General features: G+C 39.0%; 1 protein-coding gene across 3 annotated transcripts in view; it reads right to left on the bottom strand.

Moving 5' to 3' along the window:
• Nucleotides 1-23615, bottom strand: part of LOC111866543 (rapamycin-insensitive companion of mTOR) — an 82383-nt gene that overhangs the window by 36993 nt on the left and 21775 nt on the right. The window contains exons 10-19 of one of the 3 annotated variants that reach the window (XM_023855587.2): nt 21743-22011; nt 17854-17958; nt 16027-16212; nt 12948-13156; nt 11452-11541; nt 10148-10349; nt 9842-10011; nt 6500-6707; nt 5187-5430; nt 1343-1699 (exon numbers count right to left, since the gene is read on the bottom strand). In XM_023855587.2, coding sequence (XP_023711355.1) covers nt 1343-1699; nt 5187-5430; nt 6500-6707; nt 9842-10011; nt 10148-10349; nt 11452-11541; nt 12948-13156; nt 16027-16212; nt 17854-17958; nt 21743-22011 — 2040 coding nt within the window. The remainder of the gene's footprint in view (nt 1-1342; nt 1700-5186; nt 5431-6499; nt 6708-9841; nt 10012-10147; nt 10350-11451; nt 11542-12947; nt 13157-16026; nt 16213-17853; nt 17959-21742; nt 22012-23615) is intronic. The other 2 variants (XM_023855589.2, XM_023855588.2) reach the window with 2 other exon arrangements.

Here is a 23615-nt window from a genome sequence, read left to right as displayed (position 1 = left end):
TTTGTTTGAACGTGTTGTCACTTAGTGTAATGTGTATTACTTGTCTGTTGTGTCCTATTGTGTACTACTGCCACCGGGCTAAAACCCAATTGCAGTATAATATATATATATATAATTTGTGATGATGCTGGCAACAGTTTAGTGTTTATTCATAATGAGGTTGGCAATGGTGCATGGCCTATTCATCATGAGGGTGGTAACATTTACTCATTTCAAGCACTATCTTAACTTTCACTTCTCCCACACAGCTGCAGTACACAGTGTAGGTGTGGATATTAATCTGTGGTCTAGTGTGCACACATTCTGCTACATATGAATACTACAGAGATGTGTTTATAACCATTCACAGATAATGAAAAGCTGAAAGTATTTCAAAAGGCGGAATAAACTGGAAACTATGCTGCTGGCAGAAATGACACTGGCTTCTGAAACATGAGAAAGTTCTTGTGAATGTGTAACTAAGATGTGAAAGTACAGGTGTAGTGTATCAACTGTGAATAAATGATGGCTATGGCTTCTAAGAAACACATTTCCTACAACAGTTAATAACAAAATGGCAGATCCATACATCTGTGAGGTCTGTCACACTACCACCACTGAATCCTGATATGAAGCATGCAAATGTGGTGACAGTGAAAAACTTTGAGGTTATGCATGATAATTTTATTGTCATTTTCATCTTTGTAGTTGTCATCAACATCACTGTGATGTGTACATCATAATGATGTTGATGACAACTACAAAGATGAAAATGACAATAAAAGCAACAATAATCTGTAACATACGCATAATTACATGCAATAAAAATGTTATTCTACTAGGATTTGATCATATGACCAAATGCACATTAGTCCATCATGCTACCCCATAAATCAAATTGTATTTTATTGTTGGATTATAAATTTATGTTAACTAAATAACATAACATTTGTAGCAATGGAAGTGTGCAATATGAAAGTAGGCTTTGTGAGTTCTATCCCAAATTCTTTATTCCATTTACTCACTCTAACACAGACTTGCCATTCACACATTTATGCTTCACTATAATAAACTAATAACCTGACAAGTCTCAGCCAGTTTTACTACCTCTGTCCTTAAGAGAGAAATTATGGATATCAACTTAATATATGTGTAAGACGATGGTAAAACTACCATCCTGTTCAGTGTCTACTTAAGGATAACAAAAGAGAAAAGTACATGCTCGATGCAGTCTGCAGACATTTATGAATTAATGTGTGACAAGTTTCACTACTTTTTCCTCGATCTGTAATTTACAAAAACAATTGTCACTGGACTCAAACTCACAATATATAACACACTTTGCAAGCAAAACTGAACACACCTGGTAAGTGAATCCATTGTGTTGAACTCATTGTCTCTTCTAAATGAAACCCTTCATCGTCCCCACTTCTTGTGCTGCCTACATCAGCATCATCCTCATCATCATCACAAGGAATGTAGAATCGACCAGCATTTGAATCTTGACTGCTACCTACAGTATAGGACCTCTGCTTTGTGGCAGAACTGCAATTCGACTCCCATCCTGTAGCGACCTGGCTGGAGAAGGAGATGCTGTCACCTTCAACATAAAGTCCGGACTGCTGCAACAATTCTGTCTCAGATGGTGGTTCATCTTCATCTTCATCCTCTGTGATTACAGGCCAACGATCATGACGATGATGACGTACACATAACCAACCTTAAACAGATCAATTACCTACATGTGAAATATGTTTTATGGATATCTGTGAGATTATTATACAAGAACATACCAACATAAAAACATGTGCATAAATTTGAAATGATGCAGTTGCATGGTTATGGTTTACACATCAATCAACAGGAATTTCTTTTGTGGGTTATTTAATGACAGCTGCAGCATTGAGAATATAGCGTCAGACAGTGGGATGAATGATGAACTAAAAATGATTTGGAAGGAAGCGTAAGTGGTCTAACAGAGGTACTATCCTGATATTTCCTAGAGAGACTGAGGAAAACCAGACACACCCTCAGTCAGGATAGCTGTTGACCTGGCTGAGGTCCAAACTGAGCACCTCCGAAATATAAGAATACAGCATTACATCTAAATCAGCATGTTTGATGCAATGGGAACTATACTAATACACACACAAACAAACATATATATTGTCATGTGTTGAGTGTGTTACGCGACAAATAACTTCACGTGGGTCTCGGATTCAGCGAAACTTTATTGGACACTCACACTTACACACTTTACAACCATTAGCACTTGCAGTATTACAGTTACTGCTTACACAATATCTCGGCCAATACTTCTGTAGCTCCAGCTATCTTCAGTGGCAGCTTCCCGAAGACTGTCTTCTTCGGCGGTTAATACCAGACTCATTTCTTCGGTGGTTGCTATACAATGAGCCTTTGTTATAACCGTGGAAACTCATCTCTATGCAATGCTGTTAGAATTACAGTATTGCTATTGTTACTTCCTATGCAACGGTCTGTTGTAGCGTTTCAATAGAAGTGACTCTTCTGGATTCCAAACACGTTACATTACTCCCTTCTAAAGGTTGTTCGTCCCCGAACAGCCTAAAGATTCATCCTCTCTTCCATTTCCACGGTGTTCTGCTGGCATCTTTCTGCACTGTTCATCCAACCGCATCTGCCCCTCTCTTCAGTGGTCCTTGCCCCGAGCACTCCCGTAGCCGAGAATCTGTCGATTCTGTCACCTCACATTCATTCTTCGCTCATTCAGTCTTCATTTGCCCTTGCGGGGGAGGCCGGTACTTCTATTACCCGTTCCTCCCATGCGGGCCGTTTTCCTTTTTCCACTTTGGAGGGGGTCGACCCCTCCACATAGTCCAATTTCTGTTTTGTCGTAATCCGACAGAAGATCCGACCATTCATTTCGCGATCTTCACGCTGACAATCTCGTAGATGGTCTTCTTACAAATTCTCCCTCCTAGGTGTGATCACTTTCCTGATCTACACCCTCCGATGGCGTCCTTGGTTGGCACCTTTTTCTTCTGGCATAGCGGCTGTCTGCCGCCTATGTTCTTTATTTCAGTTCTTCCTTTCCAGGTTTCTTGTTCAACACTGACCCTGGTTGAATATTTGTTTACGGAGTCTCCCTTGCGCCGTGTCGCACCTGCACGTCTAGTCACATTTCTGTCGGCAGCCAATTCGTGCCACAGTCCATAATTTCCTTGGGTCGTAGATTTCTTGGAGATGTTACTCTTGCACCATGCCACTGTTGCACGGTGAGACATCCTCCGGTGTATTTGCATTTTCCGTGCCACTTTCGCATGGCATGTTGTTCCTCTGCGGGCGGCTGCCAATTTCTTCTGGGGTGCACGATTTTCCCATGTCGAATCCTTCGCTTTCTGGCGGCAGCGCTCCGCGGCCAGTTTTCGGTCGCCTTTTCCTCGGTTCTCCGACCGGCATTATCGTGGTGTCTACTACGGGGACCTGTTGATGCTCCACTACGGACTGCATCATTTCTGAATGGGGTTCAATCTTCTCTGCATCTGCCTCCATTGCTTCTTGGTAGGCCATTGTCTCCATGTGGCTGTCGCTCCCCCATTTGTCTGTCATGGCGGCCATCTCTTCTCGCCATGCTTTCCTATTGGCCTGTCTGTCATCCTCTAGTTTGGCCAGTAAATTTTCTTGGTCAGCCTTTCTATCGGCGTCCGCTTTTGCCTGGTTGATCTTTGCTTCTTCTCACATAGCCAGCAGGAGTTCCATCATTTGTTGCAACTCCATTTTCTCTTGTCGGTCATGTGTGCAGTCCAATCTTTTGAATTCGATCCGATTAATCCAAACTGATCCTACTTCTGACATCAGTTGTCACGTGTTGGGTGTGTCACGTGACAAATAACTTCACATGGGTCTCTGATTCAGAGAATCTTTATTGGACACTCACACTTACACACTTTACAGCCATTAGCACTTGCAGTATTACAGTTACTGCTTACACAATATCTCGGCCAATACTTCTGTAGCTCCAACTATCTTCAGTGGCAGCTTCCCGAAGACTGTCTTCTTCAGCGGTTAATACCAGACTGACTCCTTCGGCAGTTACTAGACAATGTGCCTTTGTTACAACCGTGGAAACTCATCTCTACACAACGGCTCACTGTTAGAATTACAGTATCGCTATTGTTACTTCCTATGCAACGGTCTGTTCTAGCGTTTCCATAGAAGTGACTCTTCTGGATTCCAAACACGTTACATTATATATATACCTGGAGTGATGGCACTAACAGTGGGAAAATGTTGACTTGCATGTTGGACAAGCTTAGCCCTAAGGAGTGAAACTGAGAAACTGTACTGAGAAAGATGGGAGAAAACAAATGAAAGGTTAGTGCTGAATAGCCATTTGCATGTAGCTGTTCAGCAGGTCAAAAAATTCCCTTTTCTGAAACGTGAATGTTCATTACTGTGCTCACAACAGCCTTTATATTGGTCCTCATCCCAGACCCAGATGAATGTAGTAGACACCCTCACATCCAATTTCTTAAGCTAATTCCACATAACACCATATAAAATAACATTAATAACAGAAATCTACTGTGTGTGTGTTCATGCGCGTACATTCATGTGTACACACATGCTTTCATATGGGCATGTGTGTACACGCATGAACAGGCTACCTAATATTTATAAACAAGAGACTGAATTCACAAACATATTCAACATACTCTTGATTATCCAGGCCAATGGAGGGATGATGATGATGATGATGATGATGGTAGCAGCAGTAGCAATAACAACAATAATACTTACAACAACAATAATGATGACACCACCAACAACAAAAAGCACATTAAAAATGACCTTACAGCAAAATACTATATCACAAATCTATGATCATAATATTTTTTAAACAGTAAGTACAATAGCAACATAGATGAAGTGGCATGGGTGGAAGGAGAAAGGTTTGGTCTTTACTTCCTCCTATAAAAGTCACATTCCCTTCCATAAATCATACTGGGAAGGGATGTAGGACAAGATACAAGAGTGACTGGCAAGTACTTGTATCTGCACCAGTGCATGATATTGAAAACCCTATGTAACACAGAAAATGAAAAGTAAAAAAAAAATTGCACAGAAAATGTGCAGACCAGTATCTGTGAGTTTACTGCAACTGTAAATCCAGACAAGACTTATACATTCCTCAACAAATGCAGCCCAGCATATAAAAGTCTAACCTGCTTTGCTCAGAAGATTTGCTCCCTCGAACGTTGTTGCCATCAGTCCAAGCACATAAAAAGCTGTTCCCCGTACAGAGTAGACAGGGCAAGTCTGTGCCAAATGCAGCACTGCATGCACAATCCCTTGTTCTGCAAGGAGGGAAATGCCTGATGGAGAAGTGGCAACATGACCACAACCCCACAGCGCTGCTTTCAGCTCCAAGATATCCTGATCTGAACTACAATGTCCACTATGAACACACTGAAAAAAAGGGAAAATAAATAAATGTTGTTAAGAGGTGAGAAAGTAACAAATTTAAATACAGAACTGATGTGTTGCATCAGCAAAGTAAAATTTATCATATAAATGCTTAAATTAATTGATATAAAACTGAAATGTTAATACAAATGCTGAAAGTTTCTCTTTTCTTCAGATGTAATTAAAACAACTGAATTAAGAGTGCTTTATAAATGTTAATTGTATCTGTATTGTACGAATAATACTTTTACACAAATTTTAAATCTCCACTCGGTTATTTAATTATGCTTTTCAGTATCAAAACTATATGGCATTGAATGACCAATTAGTTCGAAAGAATTTGGCAGGAAGTAGTTGTGGCATATTCAAGGTACACTGCCTGAATTTGCCTGGAGGGAGTGTGAAAAAGCATGATGATCAGTCAACACAGCCAGTGTCCTTGCCAAGATTTGAACCAAGCACCTCCCACATACAACTCTACAGCATTACGTCTAGACCAGCCTTTTTGGTACAAATTTTAACTTATATTAGTTAAACATGTCATGTCACAAAGCAACAGTACGTGTGGGTGTGAGGGCGTGTGCACGTGTATGCATATTTGTGACAGAAAAAGAGAGAACTGCATATATATAAAGTAAAACTAAGGGTGTCCTTATGCTTAATTATGCACCACACTATGAAGATGTATGGATGAATGGAGGTATACTATATTAATTCTTAATCTTGGCATTAATTAGATGGAGGTGAGTGGTCAGCTTCATGCCCTGGTATATTACTTCCGAGAAAACACCCCTCAGTGTCCACTGGACTGGGGGCTGGTAGATCCTCAAAGCTGGTCAAAAATACAGCCATAAAATTATACCAAAGTTCAGTTAAATAAAACACAAGACTCGGTGCCATCGGCACCTCATTTCTGCTATATCCCGACATTGTGAAGCATTATTATACCAAAAGCCTGCTAATAGTTGTATCTCTTTATTCACTTGAATGAGATGAAAGAAGAGAATTAACTGAAAAACCAGTAACATCAATTGATAAATTAAAGCCTGGTAGATTCTGAGGTGCTTCTTACTTGGAAAAGGTTATGCAGCTTCCCTTCTTTCACCAGAAGTTGGAAGCCCTTCTCGTGTTGAACCAACTGTCCATACAAATGTGGTGGAATGAAGACATCTCGCACATAATGTTTGGTATTGGTGACACGGCGACTGTACCGACCATCCTCACCACATTGATGCAATGTCAAGGAGTCATGTATATCTCCTTCAACCAGACGTACATACCTGTCGAATTGCAGCAACACAACTACAGTTAAATACTGATAAATCTATAACAAGCATCAAACCACAACAAAACTTAAATACTAGGTGGTTCAAATATGACTGGGACAGATTTTTTTGTAAACAAGCTGCACTGTGCAGCAGCTGTGCGACCTTGAGAGATTGCAGCCACAACCTTCACTCTCCCTCCTGTTAGGGTTACAACCTGTTCAGTGCTGTCTGGGAGTTGCTAGAGGGATGAGTGTACAGAAGGTATCGCGGAGCGTGGAACAATGCATTGTGATCAAATTCCTCGTTGGAGAAAACGTCCTGTCCGCTGAAATTCACCACAGACTCCAACAACAGTATGAGGAAGAGTGTCTCTCACGGACCCATGTGTTTGAGTGGTGTAAGTGCTTCAGAGAGGGCAGAGAGCGTGTGGAGAATGAACCGCATGATCGTCGGCCGCGAACATCCGTCACCAAGCCAAACATTGATCGTGCAGACGCACTTATTCGTGAGAATAGGCGCATCACTATCAAGGAACTTGGAGCAATGCTGTCCATCAGTGTTGGTAGTGTAAAAGACATCATGAAATATCACCTGCACTATCGCAAGGTGAATGCACGGTGGGTACCACGCACTTTGACAGACGTGAACAAAATGGTGCACATGCAAGTTGCCAGTCGTCTCCTACAGCAGTTTGAAGATGAAGGTGGTGCATTTTTGAAGTCTATAGTGACCACCGATGGTCTATAGTGACCACTGAAGTAGTGCACCGATGGGTGCACTACTTCAGTCCCGAGTCCCAGCAATCATCACACGAGTGGCGGCGTACCAGTTCTCACAAACCCAAAAGAGTGCGAAGGAGCCGTTCAGCAGGAAAAGTGATGGCAAGGTTCTTCTCGGACTGGCAGGGGGTTATCCATGTAGACTTTCTGACAGATGCCAGAACAGTCAATGCAGCTTATTACTCAGACCTCCTGGCAACGGACATGAAAGAAAAGATCCGATCCAAGCGGAAGAGACGTGGAAAGCGGGTAGCCTTTCCTTCAAGACAATGCACGCCCCCATACGGCCAAAACAACAATGGAAACCCTCCGGAAATTGAAATGGAACCTTCTGACACATCCGCCGTACAGTCCCGACTTGGCACCAAGTTATTTCTACCAGTTCAGAAGGCTCAAATCAGACGTGCAAGGCATGCGGTTTGTGTACAATGATGCCGTCATTCAGAATGTTCGGGAGTGGATACGCCGCCAACCACAAGACTTTTTTGAAAAGGGCATCAGGATGCTTCCAGAACGTTGGAAAAAATGTGTTGACTCCAGAGGGGAGTACGTTGAAGACTGACATGTGCAAGTATGTGTTTGGCAATTTTGGTTTAAAAAAAAATCTGTCCTGGTCATATTTGAACCATCTTGTACAAACACTAAATGCAATGTATGAGGGTGTTCAAACAAAGCCTGATCACATCAATGGGGTGCCTGCCTCAGTGCTTAAGTAGATCACATTTATGGGCTCGACAACTTTGTTGGGAACAATCCTGAGCAGGTTTCATTTGAAAAGCACTTATACATTAATAAATTTACATTTTACACATAAGGCTTCCAAGAATTAATCTGTTACGGCATTTATCAAGATTTTGAGAGCAAATTCAGTGGCCATGACATTTATTTTCACTAAACCATCCTTTGTCAATTATTAGAATAACAAACACATCCAGTGCAACAAATTACTACAATAGACCAAATTATTCTATTAAGTATGTTACTCTGCACAGTTTATTATTCCAGTAATTACCAAAAATGTATCAATGAAGATGTCACAAACTGAAAAAGTCCTTTGTCAGTACTGAGTTAAAGTGGATTTCACAGTGCCCATATTAATAACTGATGGCATTATCATGTCATATGAAGAAATGTACATAGCACAAAACCCCCCAAAGGTGTCTCCACCTTGTCATAGCAGTGGGGCTTGTGTGACTCCGTGACCTGGAGCGCTATGCCAGCAGTAGTGTAACTATCAGTAGGGTCACCCATGCCAGAAAGGACAAAGGGTAGAGCCCAAACTAAGAGAGATACCCTGGTCCTATAGGTTGAGGGTTGGGCATGAGGCTAATATCTTCATCCTGTTAGAAGAATTTTGTTCAGAAACCTAACGAGCAGCCTTGGGTCATCATGCATTGATTGTGGAGACTGGTTGAAGAGGAGGCCAAGGCTCACCCAGGGCTGTAGCGCAGAGTGGTTGGTAGGCAGATACATAGCACAAAATATTTCTTTCATTAAATGCATTAGCTTTGACAAAATGCTTTAAAATCTACTAAATATTTACTGTAACATAAGTAAACACTTTATTTAGACCTTTTAAAACCAGGGCCCACGAGCTGATCACTCGCCCAAGGAGTCCTACCGTATGTGTAAGATCTAGTAAACTGAAGTGAAACGGAGAGTTTTATGGAGGTAGGCCTAGGCCCAAATTGGGGCTGTAGCGCCACAGAAAAAAAAACCGGGGCCCATTTTATCCACTCTGGACTAATTTTCAATTTTGTTTATAAATTTCTGCAAGGACATTATACATCAAATTCCATCAAAATCTAAATTTTTACATGTTTATGGTAAGAGAGACTAAGAACAAACTGACATAATGAAGGTGATGTACTGTGTTGATTACACACTGCTACAAAAAGAACCTAAAATGAAACATATAAAATACCTCCACAACACAATCTGGCTGGTATTCAAATGAAAAATCCAATATTCATCAAATTGTTCTCTACAGTTGATACAAAATATGACTTCTTGTAATAAATCAAATTAACACCAGTCTGCCAATCTGGCCTACCCATACATATACACAAATAAAAACCTCACACAGTAATTATAATTTTGTCCATTATAATTCAGGCAAGAACACAGACTGAGGAATTTCAAAACATGGTGCTGAGAATATTCGAAAGCTTTCACGAGGGGGCAGAAAACTGCACAATGTGGAGCTACATAATTCGCATGAACAAATCAAGGAAGATGATATGGGTAGGATACACATCATGCATGAAAGAGCAAAGAACAGCGTATCTAATTTCCATTTTACTGAAATTAAATTTTAACAAACTGAGGTCCGCTGAAATCTGTTAAAATAAACCTTCTCTGCATTACCTGTAGTTGTAGTTGCTGGCCCACCTATCCAGCTGGGTAGTTACAAAATTTGCATCCTGAAGGAAGGTAAAGCCATTAGCAGTTGACAGGAACCTAATGAGAAGCAGTAGGCCTTTATCCCCGAGATGAAGCAATGATGGTCGCAGTGATATAACAGCATCCAAGAATATCTGGAAACAAATATAATCCAAACCAGTCTGGATAATGAAATCATTTGGAAAAAACTGCCTCAACTGATTTTTTATAATGTGATCAAAGGAGAGGGTATTTTATATTAAGAAAATATTTATGTCTTATAAAGGTTACCTTCTCTTCTGTGGCTTCACCTAAAATTGCTATAGCTGCCAATGACACAGCTTTACTTTGGTCATACAACTGCATCACTAGTAATTCTATCCCCCACTTCTGGAAGTCTGTTAATCTGGCACGCAGAAGGACTAATAGGAACTGAGTTGCATAAAGGCGGAAAGACTCTGCTGGGGCAGTGAGGACCTTACTCAGGATTACCCTGCAAATAAAAACAATACTATTCTAAAATCAAAAAAGAAAACATGACAGAGCCACTCAGTTTCACAGGGCAAGATAGTCAAATAATTATGAAAGTTGTTAAAACAGAACCTGTTCGTGCACTTGGCCATGTTTGAGACTCCACAAAAAGCACCAGAAGGCTACAGACATTGGGTTACTGTGGTTCCAGCAGCATAGGAAGTTCTGTGGAAGGGGTCCACTGGTTGGTGTGTTAATGAGATAACTGCCATAGTGTCCACGTGAAAAATTCTAATGGCCTCTATTCCTTCACCCAGAATAATCACCAGAGTTAGTTGAACAATGATCATAACTGCAAATTATGCTCTTATTTGTACATGCAGAAAAAATGCAGCTAGCTCTACAGGAACATCTTCAAGTTTACTGGTTGGTTTACAGAAGTAGAATTATGATGAGCTGGGGGTCCATCTCTTCTCTCTACCAATAAATGAATAAAGCAATTGAATCTCATGCCATTAGGTGTCAAGATAATTTCTTATTATACAACCAATTAACTCCATAACCATGGAGCTAGCAGTTACTCTTACCACATTATCAAACCTTAAGATTCATCACTGTAATTACAAAAGCCTACCATTATACTTGAAGGATTATGTCAATTCAAAAATCCAGTGACCTCATCAGGATTCTAACCTGCAACCTTCTGGCTTGCAGCACAGTGCCTTATTAACCAACTACAATATGGTGCACCCCTATAGAAGGCCAAAGATTTATGAAGTCACAGAGCCTGATTATACTTTATACTGGGCCACAGGTCTGTGAGGCCATACAGACTGATTATAATGCATCATAAGTCTATGAGGTCACAGAGACTGACTACACTCCATACCAGGCCATACAGATTGACTACACTCTATATTGGGCTGTAAATCTGAGAGGTCTTAGAGATTGATTGTGCTCTACACCAGGCCATCTTCTGAGGTTACTGAGGCTGGCAAGATTCTACACGGGCTATCTTGTGTAATCACGGAGTCCATGTTGTGAGGTTATACAGGCTGGCCAGATGCTACACCAGACCATCTTAGGTCAGAAGCTTGTTATGCCTACAGAAGTTTGCTTGTTACCTGGGCATACCATCCATACTGTAGTCAAGGCCAGAGACGACAAGCTTCACGTAGCAGTCATGGTTAGTTGACACAACCAAATGAAGCAGCCTGAAAAGCAAATGTGAACATGTGAAACGGAATTCCACACATGGTAGCATTTCTTTTGTCATTATATGTTATTCTGCAAATTTTAAGAGGAAAGAAGTAATCTTATGTTTTGTGCCCATAATTCCTTGTTTACATTAATCTAAGCTTCTCCCACCATGTATTTATTTTGAACATAAGCAGCACCTCGTCCTTCACCATGTAGTACCCATTTTGATTGACTGAACTAATGACTATTACTGTTAACAACAATAATACTATAACAAAGTAAGATGTCTACATGCAGTGTACTATCCATTACATGCATCCACTATAGGATCAACAGTACATCATTGTCAGTTAGTGATTAAATGTTATGTCATCATTCCAGTTTACTTCTGGTATTCATGCGCCAGAGTGAAATTCAAACATGATTACACAAGACTTTTCTTCTGTAAGATTGTCTGTACAAGCTATGATGTACCCTGGACTGCAGAGTAGATGCACTTCATCTGGAACAGCTAAGGAGAGAAAGACAGAGGGCAATGGACACCACATAATAATTGAAAGGCATGGAAAATCCAATCAATTACAGTTATCACAGTTCCAGTAAAAATGAAATACAGTAGAGTAGGGATGGCTAAAAAGATTCAGTTATTATCTAACTTTCTGCATTCCCAAATACAGGTTATATATATATGACAAACACCACAAAACACTTGTACAAACATACAATGGAAAGGTTTCAAGTGAGGCAAACCAACATCTGTCAGAGCTGTAAGAATATTCAATCAAAAAAACGAAGTTCCCACAATAAATTACAGTTTTCACTATCTGCATCACACATACACATACTACATTTATAAAACTAATAATTCTCTTGGAAGAAAATCAAAAGTTCAACACCACTGCCAAGGCCAATAACTGGATATGATCATAAGCCAGTCCAATACAGATTTCGGTCCTCTGGGCTGTGATACTGTGCAGCCTTGGGGGTAGTACATATTTCAGATGGTCATACCTGTTCCATCTTCAGGGCTGAAGGGTGCAGGTTGAGGAATCAACCCAGCTGACTCCTAACCTTATACAATTGAACCCTGAAGATGGAAGGAGCATGTTTTTCCAAAATATCTGCATCCAACTATATGAATACATGGTGTCACAGCCAAGAAGAAGGCAATCTCAACAAACATTGTCAAGGAAACCTCAGAAATTATATTAAGTCAATCCAGCTTACATATTTATGACTGACTGCCCTAATATTAATCTTCCATCTCCTTCTTCATCTCCCAAGAGGACACTTTCCAAGAGGTTTCTTCATGTGAATAATACATATAGCTTCTACTTTCCCCAACCACACTATACACCTGGTTCAATGCAACTTTCTTCTCATGACAACACCAAAATAATAACAACAGTCTATTACTCACTGCTGAAAGATGCCTGCTTTATCCAACACACGTAACCCCTTACTACACCGACAAAGCCGTCCAATAAACATAAAGTAGTCCTGACAAACTGAATTTGACATATGCTGAGGGCTGAAGAGACAGTCATGGGCACTCTTGGAGGATGTGATGGCATCAATCTGAACCCAAATGTCTGCCAGCAGTTCATTTAACAGTTTACCACCTTCAGCCTGAAAAATACAACAAAGATTTGTTCCCAGGCTCAAGCTGGTATCAAACACCATGGTGCATGTAATACCTGACATTCCTATACATACATACATACATACATAACGTTCAGTGAATCCACAGTCATAAATGACCGTATGTTGTGGAACAATAAGAACAACAATAATAAATATGTACAGTACAACTGAAACTATTACATAAAAAATAAAAATATAAAATGCATAGAGGGTTCACATAAGGTGATATATATTTTTTTTTTAATTTGCTTGGTAGGGGGTGGTGCCCAGCTGGGTCCACTTGGTATGGCAGCCACTGATTGGCCTACTGTACCTGCCCCCAGGTGATTATGATGGAGAATTTGGTGGAATGAAGATTGGCAGGGGAAACTGAAGTACTAGGAGAAAACCTGCCACAGTGTCACTTTGTCCACCACAAATCTCACTTGACCAGACCCGAGATCGAACCCAGGCTGCTGTGATGGGAAGCCAGCAACTAACCGCTTGATTCTGTATTTCAGCATCCCGTTGCAATTGTTCAAATTAGCATCCATTGTTTATCTTCCATCAAAAGTTTTGGTAAAATATCTGTAACGTAAAAACACCTGAAGATGGCCATTTGAGGCCAAAACATGTAGTGTTGAAGTGTAGAATGTAAAAAGTGTTGCAATTTTGACAGAAGATAAACAACGGATGCTAACCGCTTGAGCTATGGTGCGGCAAAGGTGATATCTTGGAAGTACTGAATTCAAATATCAGTCAGGAAACCAGATTTCCTGAGGTTTTCATGGTTTTCCTCAATCTATCCAGGCAAATGACATGATTTCATCTTTCCCTTATTAATTCTCTTATTATACATACATACATAGATACATAATTTCACAGATCCATTGCCCGGTAACCGGAATGGATATTGAATTCGTCAGCAAAATGACATTGCAAAATGCAATCTAGTCTCAACAATTAAAATATTCAAGAATTATAAAATAAAAACACAATAATAAAATAGAAAGCAGTCATATAACAAATCTAGATAATACATAATCTTGGAAAGACAACAATAATGTATTATGCTTGCCTGTATGCCATGTATTCATCTACCAAATAAAATGCATTTAAAATAAGATAATCTTTTAGCCTTTGTTTAAAAGTATTAATATTGTCTTTCAAGGAATATATATTTTGTATGGCAAGTTATTAAATATTCTAATGGATGAAAAATGCACACTCTTTTGAATGGAAGATAATCTCACAAAGGAAACATGTAGTTTATTATGCCACCTAGTACTTAATTTGTGTATGCCATTATTCACCTGATACATATCAGGATTTTTGAGTACAAACAAGACTATGGAATATATATATAAACAGGGGACAGTAAGTATGCCCGTTGTCTTAAAGCCTTCCCTACATGAACTCCTTGGCCCTAATCTTAACAAGACTCTTAATGCTCTTTTTTGTACAGTAAATATACTTTTCATTAATGAAGAAGAGCCCCAAAAAATGATACCGTAATTAAGTTGGGCCTGCACATGAGAAAAGTAAGCCACACGTAAAACTTGTCCACTCACCGTAGGCTGCAATTTTCTAAGCATGAAAATTGCAGTACTTAATTTTTTTTATTAAATTATCCGAATATTGTTTCCACTTGAGATGACTGTCAAGGCACACACCCAAGAAATTAACACTTTCATCAATATTACGAACTTGATCGTTATATTCCACATATAATGGATAGTCCATGGTCATAGGCGTAGTAAATTTAATTACATGCGTCTTCTTTAGATTAAGGACTAATTGATTATTTTGAAACCATTATTTAATTAAAATATTGAGATGGGGGAGGAGGTTAATTTGTAAGCTGCATGGTGAATCAAGCTTGGAACTTAACGCTGAAATAATGACCTTCCCTAAGTTATGTGATGCTTACAGCAAGCCAACTGTCTACAAAATGTTGGAGCCTTGACGTCTCACAACCCTATGGGCCTTCACAGCCTGTTACAGGGACAGCTTTAACTTTTTTATAGTTTTCTGTAGATTTTATATAGTGTTATGTGTGATGTCCACCTGATGACCAAAAAATGTCATGGGTTAATGAAATAAGTAAAGTGTAACAGTGTGACCACTTGTTAATTTTTTTTGTAAGCAGAAAAGAAACTGTCAGGTGTCTATCTTCCCAGAGACTGTAGAATTTCATTCAATTTTTAAGCACATATAAAACATAAAACCATCAATTTTGAAATGAAAATGGGAGTGTATCACTACTTTGTCTAATACTTTAAAATATAGAAATATATCAGTCACAATGTGCATGTTTACAAAAATTCTTATGCCATCAACACAACTACACAATATTAATACTGCTTTTTTAATTCTTAACCACTACATGCTTTGACCCTATTTGTGGGTCTTCTTCAGGTGGTATACACGCTTAAACATGAATCATGTGAATCAGCAAACAGGGTTGAAAAAAAGAAGTGGGTAAGAATAAAAATCACTATTAATGCTAGGTAGCTGTATTGATGGTATTATAAGAATTATACATGTAGAACACAACAGGATGCTAAAATCGAACAAAGTGCATATTCTTAACCTCTTAACAGGATAGCAGTATGAATGTTACCATTTCCCAGACTGGTAAGAAACCCAGTATTTTGCCTCAAAAGTGTACCTGCATGTTTTGTCTGGTTACCAGAATAAACAGCCACAGTATATCTGACCTCCATAAGCTCATGAATTTCACACTGGAGTGAAATGTTTTCTTGGATGCTGCAACCTATGTGTAATTCTTGAGCCTCAATCTACAAACAGTTACAATTATTTTTGGCACCACATTCATATTTTTAAGAAAAAGTGTGCTAGAAAGCATAGCGTACCTCCTCCACTTCCAAAAGACAGTCTATTAGCTCCAGTCCAGCCAGAGTGTACATCTGAGTCTGTTTCTTGTTCCCCAGTTCAACACGAGAGAACCGATTACTTGAAGGCTTGAAGTAATGAACAAGTCTTTTCAGAAAAGTACGATGATTAGAGTCTTCTAGCTTTTTCAGAGGTTCACTGCGACTCTGCAAAACAATTGGCAAATATTCTGACAAATCATTTTAATGAGTATTCTAAATAACATACAGATTAACAGTTTGCTCTGATACGTGTCTTGCAGCTATCCTGGCTATACTATGTACTGACAATTAGTTTGTAAGTCATAAACTAAAGATGGATGGAAGCAAAAATGATTTTCCAAGTGTAATTTCTGGTAGGTGTTCGATTAATGCATTTAGTCACATTAAATGCAATAGTTTTGTAATTATCATCTTGGGTAGTATATCACAGTGACATGTCTTAGTGACTAGACAAGGGGTTTGGAAAGAGAATTGTTTCTATTGAACACTTATAACTACAATCATTTCACAGATTTACATATTCTACAGAACACTGTACTGCAGGACATATAAAGTTTTCTATATCATCAATACTCATTGCCTGGTAACAACTCCCAACAGCAGAAATTCTTCAGCTTCTGTACACATGTTTTTACTGGCTGATAACTGACTCACAACTCATCGCCCCAACCAAATCAGCTGCCTTGACGACTCTCGCTATATAGCCTCAGCATAGATCACATAGAGAACACTGTTCCCACCAGTTCTTCTATTGTTTTTGCAGACCATTGCCTAGTGATGGCTAATTTGTTTAATGAGCCATTCCCACAAAACATGTCACAATATGAAATAAATAATGTATGCTGTTTGATTCAAAAGTTCCTTCTTCTGCGACACAACACCACTTACTCCGCTGGAAGCCACCCAGCAGAGCTCTGCTTGCCAACTGCTTTCATGCTGGTTCCTTCCTTGGCTTATGCTTTGACCATGAAGATGGAGATGACATGTTCCTCCAAAACATCAGTTGACTTTCAATGGACTATATGGCATTATGTCCCAGAAGACAGAACTCTTCATAACCACTGCTGTGAGAACCTCAAATCCTACAGACTGTGTGTGTCAGATACAAAAACAAATAAGACATACAACACTTATGTTTCTCTACAGCTCTGATATACGCAATATATTGTACAGCACCATAGGCATGTCTTCTTCTTCTTACAGGTGTAAGCGATGACAATGAATAAAGATAAACGTGTGGATTAGAAGGATGAGTCCCAAGGAATAAACCACAAAAATCCACTTCGACTGGGGAGCCAAGAGACAGTCAAGTTGTATTCTATGAATATATGAAATGTAAGATTTGAGGCTTTCACGGCAGTGACTATGAAGAAAGCAGTCTTCTGGGATTTGGCACCGTGTATATGTGGTGTTAACCGACGTTTCGGAGGAACGTATCGCCTCCATCTTCAGGGTAGAAGAAAAACTGCTTTTACCGGTTCTCACGGTCTCTTCGCTTGCAGAATTCTTATATTTTTTCTTCTACCCTGAAGATGGAGGCGATACGTTCCTCCGAAACGTCGGTTAACACCACATATACACGGTGCCAAATCCCAGAAGACTGCTTTCTTCAATATATGAAATGTTAAGCATCTTCAAGAGTGAACTGTCACTGCATGAGGTGAGATCACAACACACCTCTGCCTAGGACTGGGAAATACATTTTGGCTGGCATAAACAGTGAACACACTGAGCATACTGTGCAACAGCTATCTCAAATCTCCAATACTGCCTATGGATTCAGACATGGATCGCCCATAAAATTACCTTCAAAACTGCTCTCACTACATTCCAATTCCAAGAGAATCCATCTTTATGAGTCAAAACAGCAGAATCTTTCAAAAGGTCATCACCTTCCTTTGGCACTACAAGCTGAAATAAAATAGAGTACCAACACTTCACCCACTGCAGTACAGATTTCATTTCATTTCTGTTAATGCTATGTAAATTAGATTAAGTTACTACTTACACTAAATAAATGACAACTGCTTATGACAGGAACTGAGTACATGTAATTCCTTCCTGTCTATTAATTTACTCACAACTCTGATCACTCAAATATGAACAGATATAATTTGGGAACCATGATTCTCAGATGTTGTTTACAGCCATGACACACCATTCTGAAAGGCTAAGTCTTGACACATTACTGATATCAGAGGAAAAGTCTCTTAAATTTACTTAGTGGGTACATGGAGACGAACAGCATCCATAATAGGACAACAGTCAATTTTGTTCTTGGAAAAGTTAATAAGAAATAAAGCGTAAAGTTTTTGTCATCTGTAATACAGTAAAACCTGTCTTAAACGGAATCTCAAGGGACCAGAAAAAATTTCCGCTGAAGCCAGGTTTCCGTTTAATCAAGGTATACTATAACAACAAAACCAGGACATAAACGTATTTGAGACAAAACAAAACAACATGCTCATTAATTTATTCACACTATAATCATTGAACACATGCAAACATTACACTGAACAGGAAAAAATTGCAGTACTCACTTTTTATAATTTTACCAGAACTCTAGCAGAGTTTTTTGCACGCAGTTTACTCTCTTGGCTGCCTGACTTTCCACAAACACTTTAGCTTGAGAAATTAGAGTAAGCATGTCTGAATCATTCCATTGCATGGCAAACTCCTGCAGTACCTTTAAACTGTTGGCAGCATCCTGATAAGTCTTCACTCTGCACTTTTCTTCTTCTATCACAATGTCATTTTCTTCTTCCTCCTCCTCCTTCTCCTCCTCTCTTCCTTTTCGATTTTCTCTAAAATTCTCAACTAATACATCGATATCCATTGTGTCTGGTTCTGTTTGCACATCTCTGTCTATGTTGATGTAGTCCTCAGCAGTGCAGTTACTGAAAGCAGCTTCAGTCATGGAATGTTGTAAGTCCTTCTGGTCATTCTCATTTTCTACACTAGGAGTAACTTCTACCCTAGAAAATCCTGCTTTTTGAAACACTTCGTCACAGTTTCTGGTAACAACTTCTTTACTGCTTGACTTATCCAAATAACCGCATCTAGAACCGAGACAGTTCTTGCAAGTTCAGAGGCGGATGATGTAGAATCTATATTGACGAGCAAAGATTGCATTAATAATTTATGATAGTGGACCTTAACATTCCAAATGATGCCCTGATCCATTGGTTGAGAAACACTAGTGGTGTTTGGAGGGAACCAAGCAAGTCGCACGTTGGAAAGTTCGATATGGAGGTGGCATGTTGCGTTATCCAAGAACAACAAAACATGCCGGTTTTGCATTTTCATTCCACCATTGAAGGCCGTTAACCATTCCTCCATATGTGACGTCATCCATGCCTTTTTGTTGGATATCCACTCAACGGGAAGTTTCTGTATGTCCATGTTTCGGAAGCATCATGGCTTTGCTGCCTTGCCAATCACTAAGGTTTTCTCCATTTCGCATGACATAAAACCACATAGAAAAACAGTCAATCTTTCTTTGCACAGTTTTCCTCCCAAACATTTTTCACTTTTCAGACACAGCAATTTATTCGGAAGCGCGCCGAAGAACAGTCCAGTCTCATCACCGTTCGCTATGTTTTCAGGTTCATATCACTCGATTATGAATGGCAATTCAGCTTCCCATCCCTCAATGGTCTCACTATTTACATCACTTGATTCACCACAAAGTTCATTAAAAACTATCTGATGTCTTTTGCAAAAACTCTCCAAACCATCCATTAGATGCTTTGAATTCAGTCTTCCCCAGTTTTTCAGCGACTTTTTTAGCATATTCCTGTACCATAGGACCCGACAACCGGTGATTTTTCGCCCTCACACTGACAAACCACTCCCATACTATTTCATTAATGTCTTCGTTTGCAGTTTCCTTACGTTCTCTTTTCACTTTTCCATTAGCACAAGTTTCCCACTGCTTCAAAATTTCCGTTTTCTTCTTTAGAATCTCATACACTTGAGTTTTAATGACATTAAACATCTTCATGATCTGCTTAACAGACAATTTATCTCACTCACTCACATTGAATCACTTTTAATCTCGTGTTAAGATCAAGCAAAACTCTTGTCTTTGTAGCCATGATGACAACTGCTAGACTAAAGTAAACTGTAGGCCTAGAGCCCTTACTGAATACAATTTCCAGAAGGGGAAAACAATTCTGCTGAATCTCAGTGCAGGTAGTGCAGTGCCGTTAGAAGCTTATTTTAAAGAGTTAGGGAAAACAAAATTCTGTAAAATGTATAGGATGCCTAAAATTATTCTAAACGATGCATTCTGGAAGACTGGAAATTTTCTGTCTAAAGGCTTATTTTGATTTCCCTTGCCCGCGTTAGACAGTTTCCATTTAATCCAGGTAATTTAACATCTTTTTCAGCCACAAAGTCAAGGGACCTGAAAATATTTCCGTTTAATAAAGGGTCCGTTTAAGGCAGGTTTTACTGTAATAATAATAATAATAATAATAATAATAATAATAATAATAATAATAAATGTATATTTTGGTTGTGGAAATTCAAAATCAGCCTAGTCTCATATCAAATGGGCACTGGAGCCCCTATCCTTGGAGGTAAAGCGGCCGGTGCATGAGGCTGATCACTCATGTCCAACTAGTGCCAAGGTCAAGAATATGTGGATCTATACATCCACCACCCATACATTTCCATGACATGGTGTTTAATTGGATAAGCACAGGCATGACTTACTTTACCTCACCATGGCATAAGCACATTGCTATAAACAAATTATAGCTCCCTTAAATGGCAGTAAGGATGTTGGTCCATAAATAAACAGAGATAAAATAAGTAAATGCTCACGTTGCGTAATGAGAACACAGGACAAAATAATATGGGAATTACAGTTGGACAGATGGTTACAATTAACAAATAATAAAGCACTGGACAGTGACATAAAGTTTTACTAAATGAGCACAATTACCCTTGTCCTGTTAAATTTAAAGTAGCATCTTCCCCTCACTGGCCAGATATTTATTCATCTGATCAAGATATACTCATCAAAAGCAAGTTTGTATCCTCACAATCTCTTCCTCCTATACCTATTTCAGTATCTATTTCTAGGTCCTACATATGGTTTCTTTATTTCAGGTCATAAAATCAAAATTTCTTATTAATTTCCTGTTTCCTCCCACGCATGATACACATCTTACCCATATTATCTTTCTTGACTGCTTCTCATTTTAACAGTAGTACGCAAAAACCACAAAATACAAAACTCTCTTTATGTCCATTTGGATGAAGAATCAGCATTTGTTCTTAAACCCCCGTGATTCTGTTTCCTCAGTGAGAGAGATAAAATTTCACAGAGGTAAAATCATACTTCAATATACTTTAAACGTCAGCTGTTTGGAAAGTAACAAGATACTAAAATATTTTCAGTTAAATGATAGCACAAGTTTTCAAACTTTGTTGTGACCTTAACTTCATCATCAATGTTCTTCTAGGACTTCAAAGGCATAGAGTTCCTTCCTATCTCAGCCTTTCATAATAATGACAACTACCTGTGTTTACTGTACCTTCATTTTTTCAGATTTCAGTACAACTGCTTGTTAATCAGGATTCAAAGTGCCCACATCTGCGCTATGCTCTTACTCATATTACCTCACACATATATATCAGCAGTATAACTGATCAGTCAATGTCACACAGAGTTCAAAGTAACTACCGTATATACTTTGGAGCGTTTTCCAGCCTTGCTTTCTTCACGGCCCCATCCTCCAGCCTGCAGAGTTCGGTCCAAGAAGAGAGATGCTGGTGCTGGCCTTCGTTTCAGCATAGTATGCAGATGTGATAATATAGCAACTGCGGACAAAGCCTGATGCTGAACAGATGGAACTGAAGCATTTGAGGCATGTGACAGCAAGTTTGGTAAAGCTGGAGTTAGGTTGCAGCATTCTGGTGGTAATAAATTGTGTATCAGATGCAACAATTCACCTGGAGAAACAAAGAAAATAACATATGTGAACAGATGCACCTTCATATCTTTCATCGAAGCATTTTTTTTCTCTTTATGTCTAAGGCATACTCAATTCTAGCACGTACGTCCCAGAATTATGCAGTAGTTAACATGCACAGGGAGCTAACTCATGCTACAATCCCTTGAGGGGGACAGGGTTCATGGCAATGAGCACAACTGAGTTAAAGTGATGAAACATGTGTGGTATTCCACATTCAAAGTCATTAAGTCACTTACTTCATATAAGGACTTATACATCTTATGTAAATCAGGGGTTTGGAATGAAACCACATCCCTGTTAAAGTAATCTTAACACATATATACTACATAAAGAAATAACGAACCCAGTTGCTGCATTACCCATAATAAGAGTCACAGATGACTCAGTATACAGTCTTGGCAGGAAAACATGAAGGAGAGAGACCACCTTGAAATCCTAGGCATAGGTGCATGTTAAAATGCATCTTAAAGATACAGGACAGGAAGGTGTGCACTGGATTTATCTGGCTCAGGATAGGGACCTGTGATGGCCACCTGGACATGGTAATGATCATTCCGGTTCCATAAACTGCAAGAGATTTGAAAATCTGACCAACTAACTCTGCTCCACGGAGTTGTCTGATCCAGCTACAGAACTGGATGGGATACTGATCACAACAATTCTAAAGTCATCACTCACTTGTGAAGTTCCAGACAGTCCCATTCTTGAGACTTAGAACATGATGACATCTCAAGCTGGAAGTCTTATGGAACTAAGTGGCTTTTATGACGCCCCCATAAATAAAGTCATACATTTCACTTGAAGTGTAGGATTAAAAGAGGGTTAATCCAAAGGGGAAGCACAACAGATCACTGAAGGTCACAGTGCAAGGGTTGGATTTTATGGTCCACACCTTACACATACTACATACTACTAAGTTGGAAGTCTGTATTACTGTAAACTACATCTAAAACAAGATACCATAAACTGCTTTCCTAATTCATTCAGAGAGCTAACAACACAGTCTCCAATATCTAATGGTAATGACTAATCTTTGTAGTTAAACATGCTACTCCTATCAAGAAACTGACATGACCTATCCTTGAAATCCTTCTTAATTATACCACACAATTTGTTTCCATTACTTCATCTATATTCAAATTATTTATGAAATTTTGCTTGTATGTATCTACTTTATTTTGTACTGATTGTATTTTCAGTTCTTTCCTACTACAGTCAACTCTCGATTATCCAGGATAATGGTGGGGATGGAAATCACGATTAATCGAAAACCCGGTTAGGACAAATTTTATTAAAAGTAGTACTGTAATACTGTACCTTCATAATACTATAGGCCTACCTGTATTTAAATTTATTCAACCTCATTTTTATGTCATCTCATGGCCTATTTAATACTTTTTTTTACATTACACTGAAATATGAATTAGTTATTTCAATCACAGTCTTCAACAACATCCAACATTTTTTACGAATATTCACACTTAACATTTAAAAAAATTTAATATTGTTGTTTACTTTTTTGCGGCATTTTCCTTTTTCTGTTGAATACTTAACACAACACGCTTCCTTTTACACCCTGAC

The sequence above is a fragment of the Cryptotermes secundus genome, unplaced genomic scaffold (assembly GCF_002891405.2).
Source record: "Cryptotermes secundus unplaced genomic scaffold, Csec_1.0 scaffold571, whole genome shotgun sequence".
In the NCBI taxonomy this organism is placed as follows: Eukaryota; Metazoa; Arthropoda; class Insecta; order Blattodea; family Kalotermitidae; genus Cryptotermes; species Cryptotermes secundus.
Note: the sequence above shows the minus strand (reverse complement) of the source record. Positions and strands in the feature narration are given on the sequence as shown.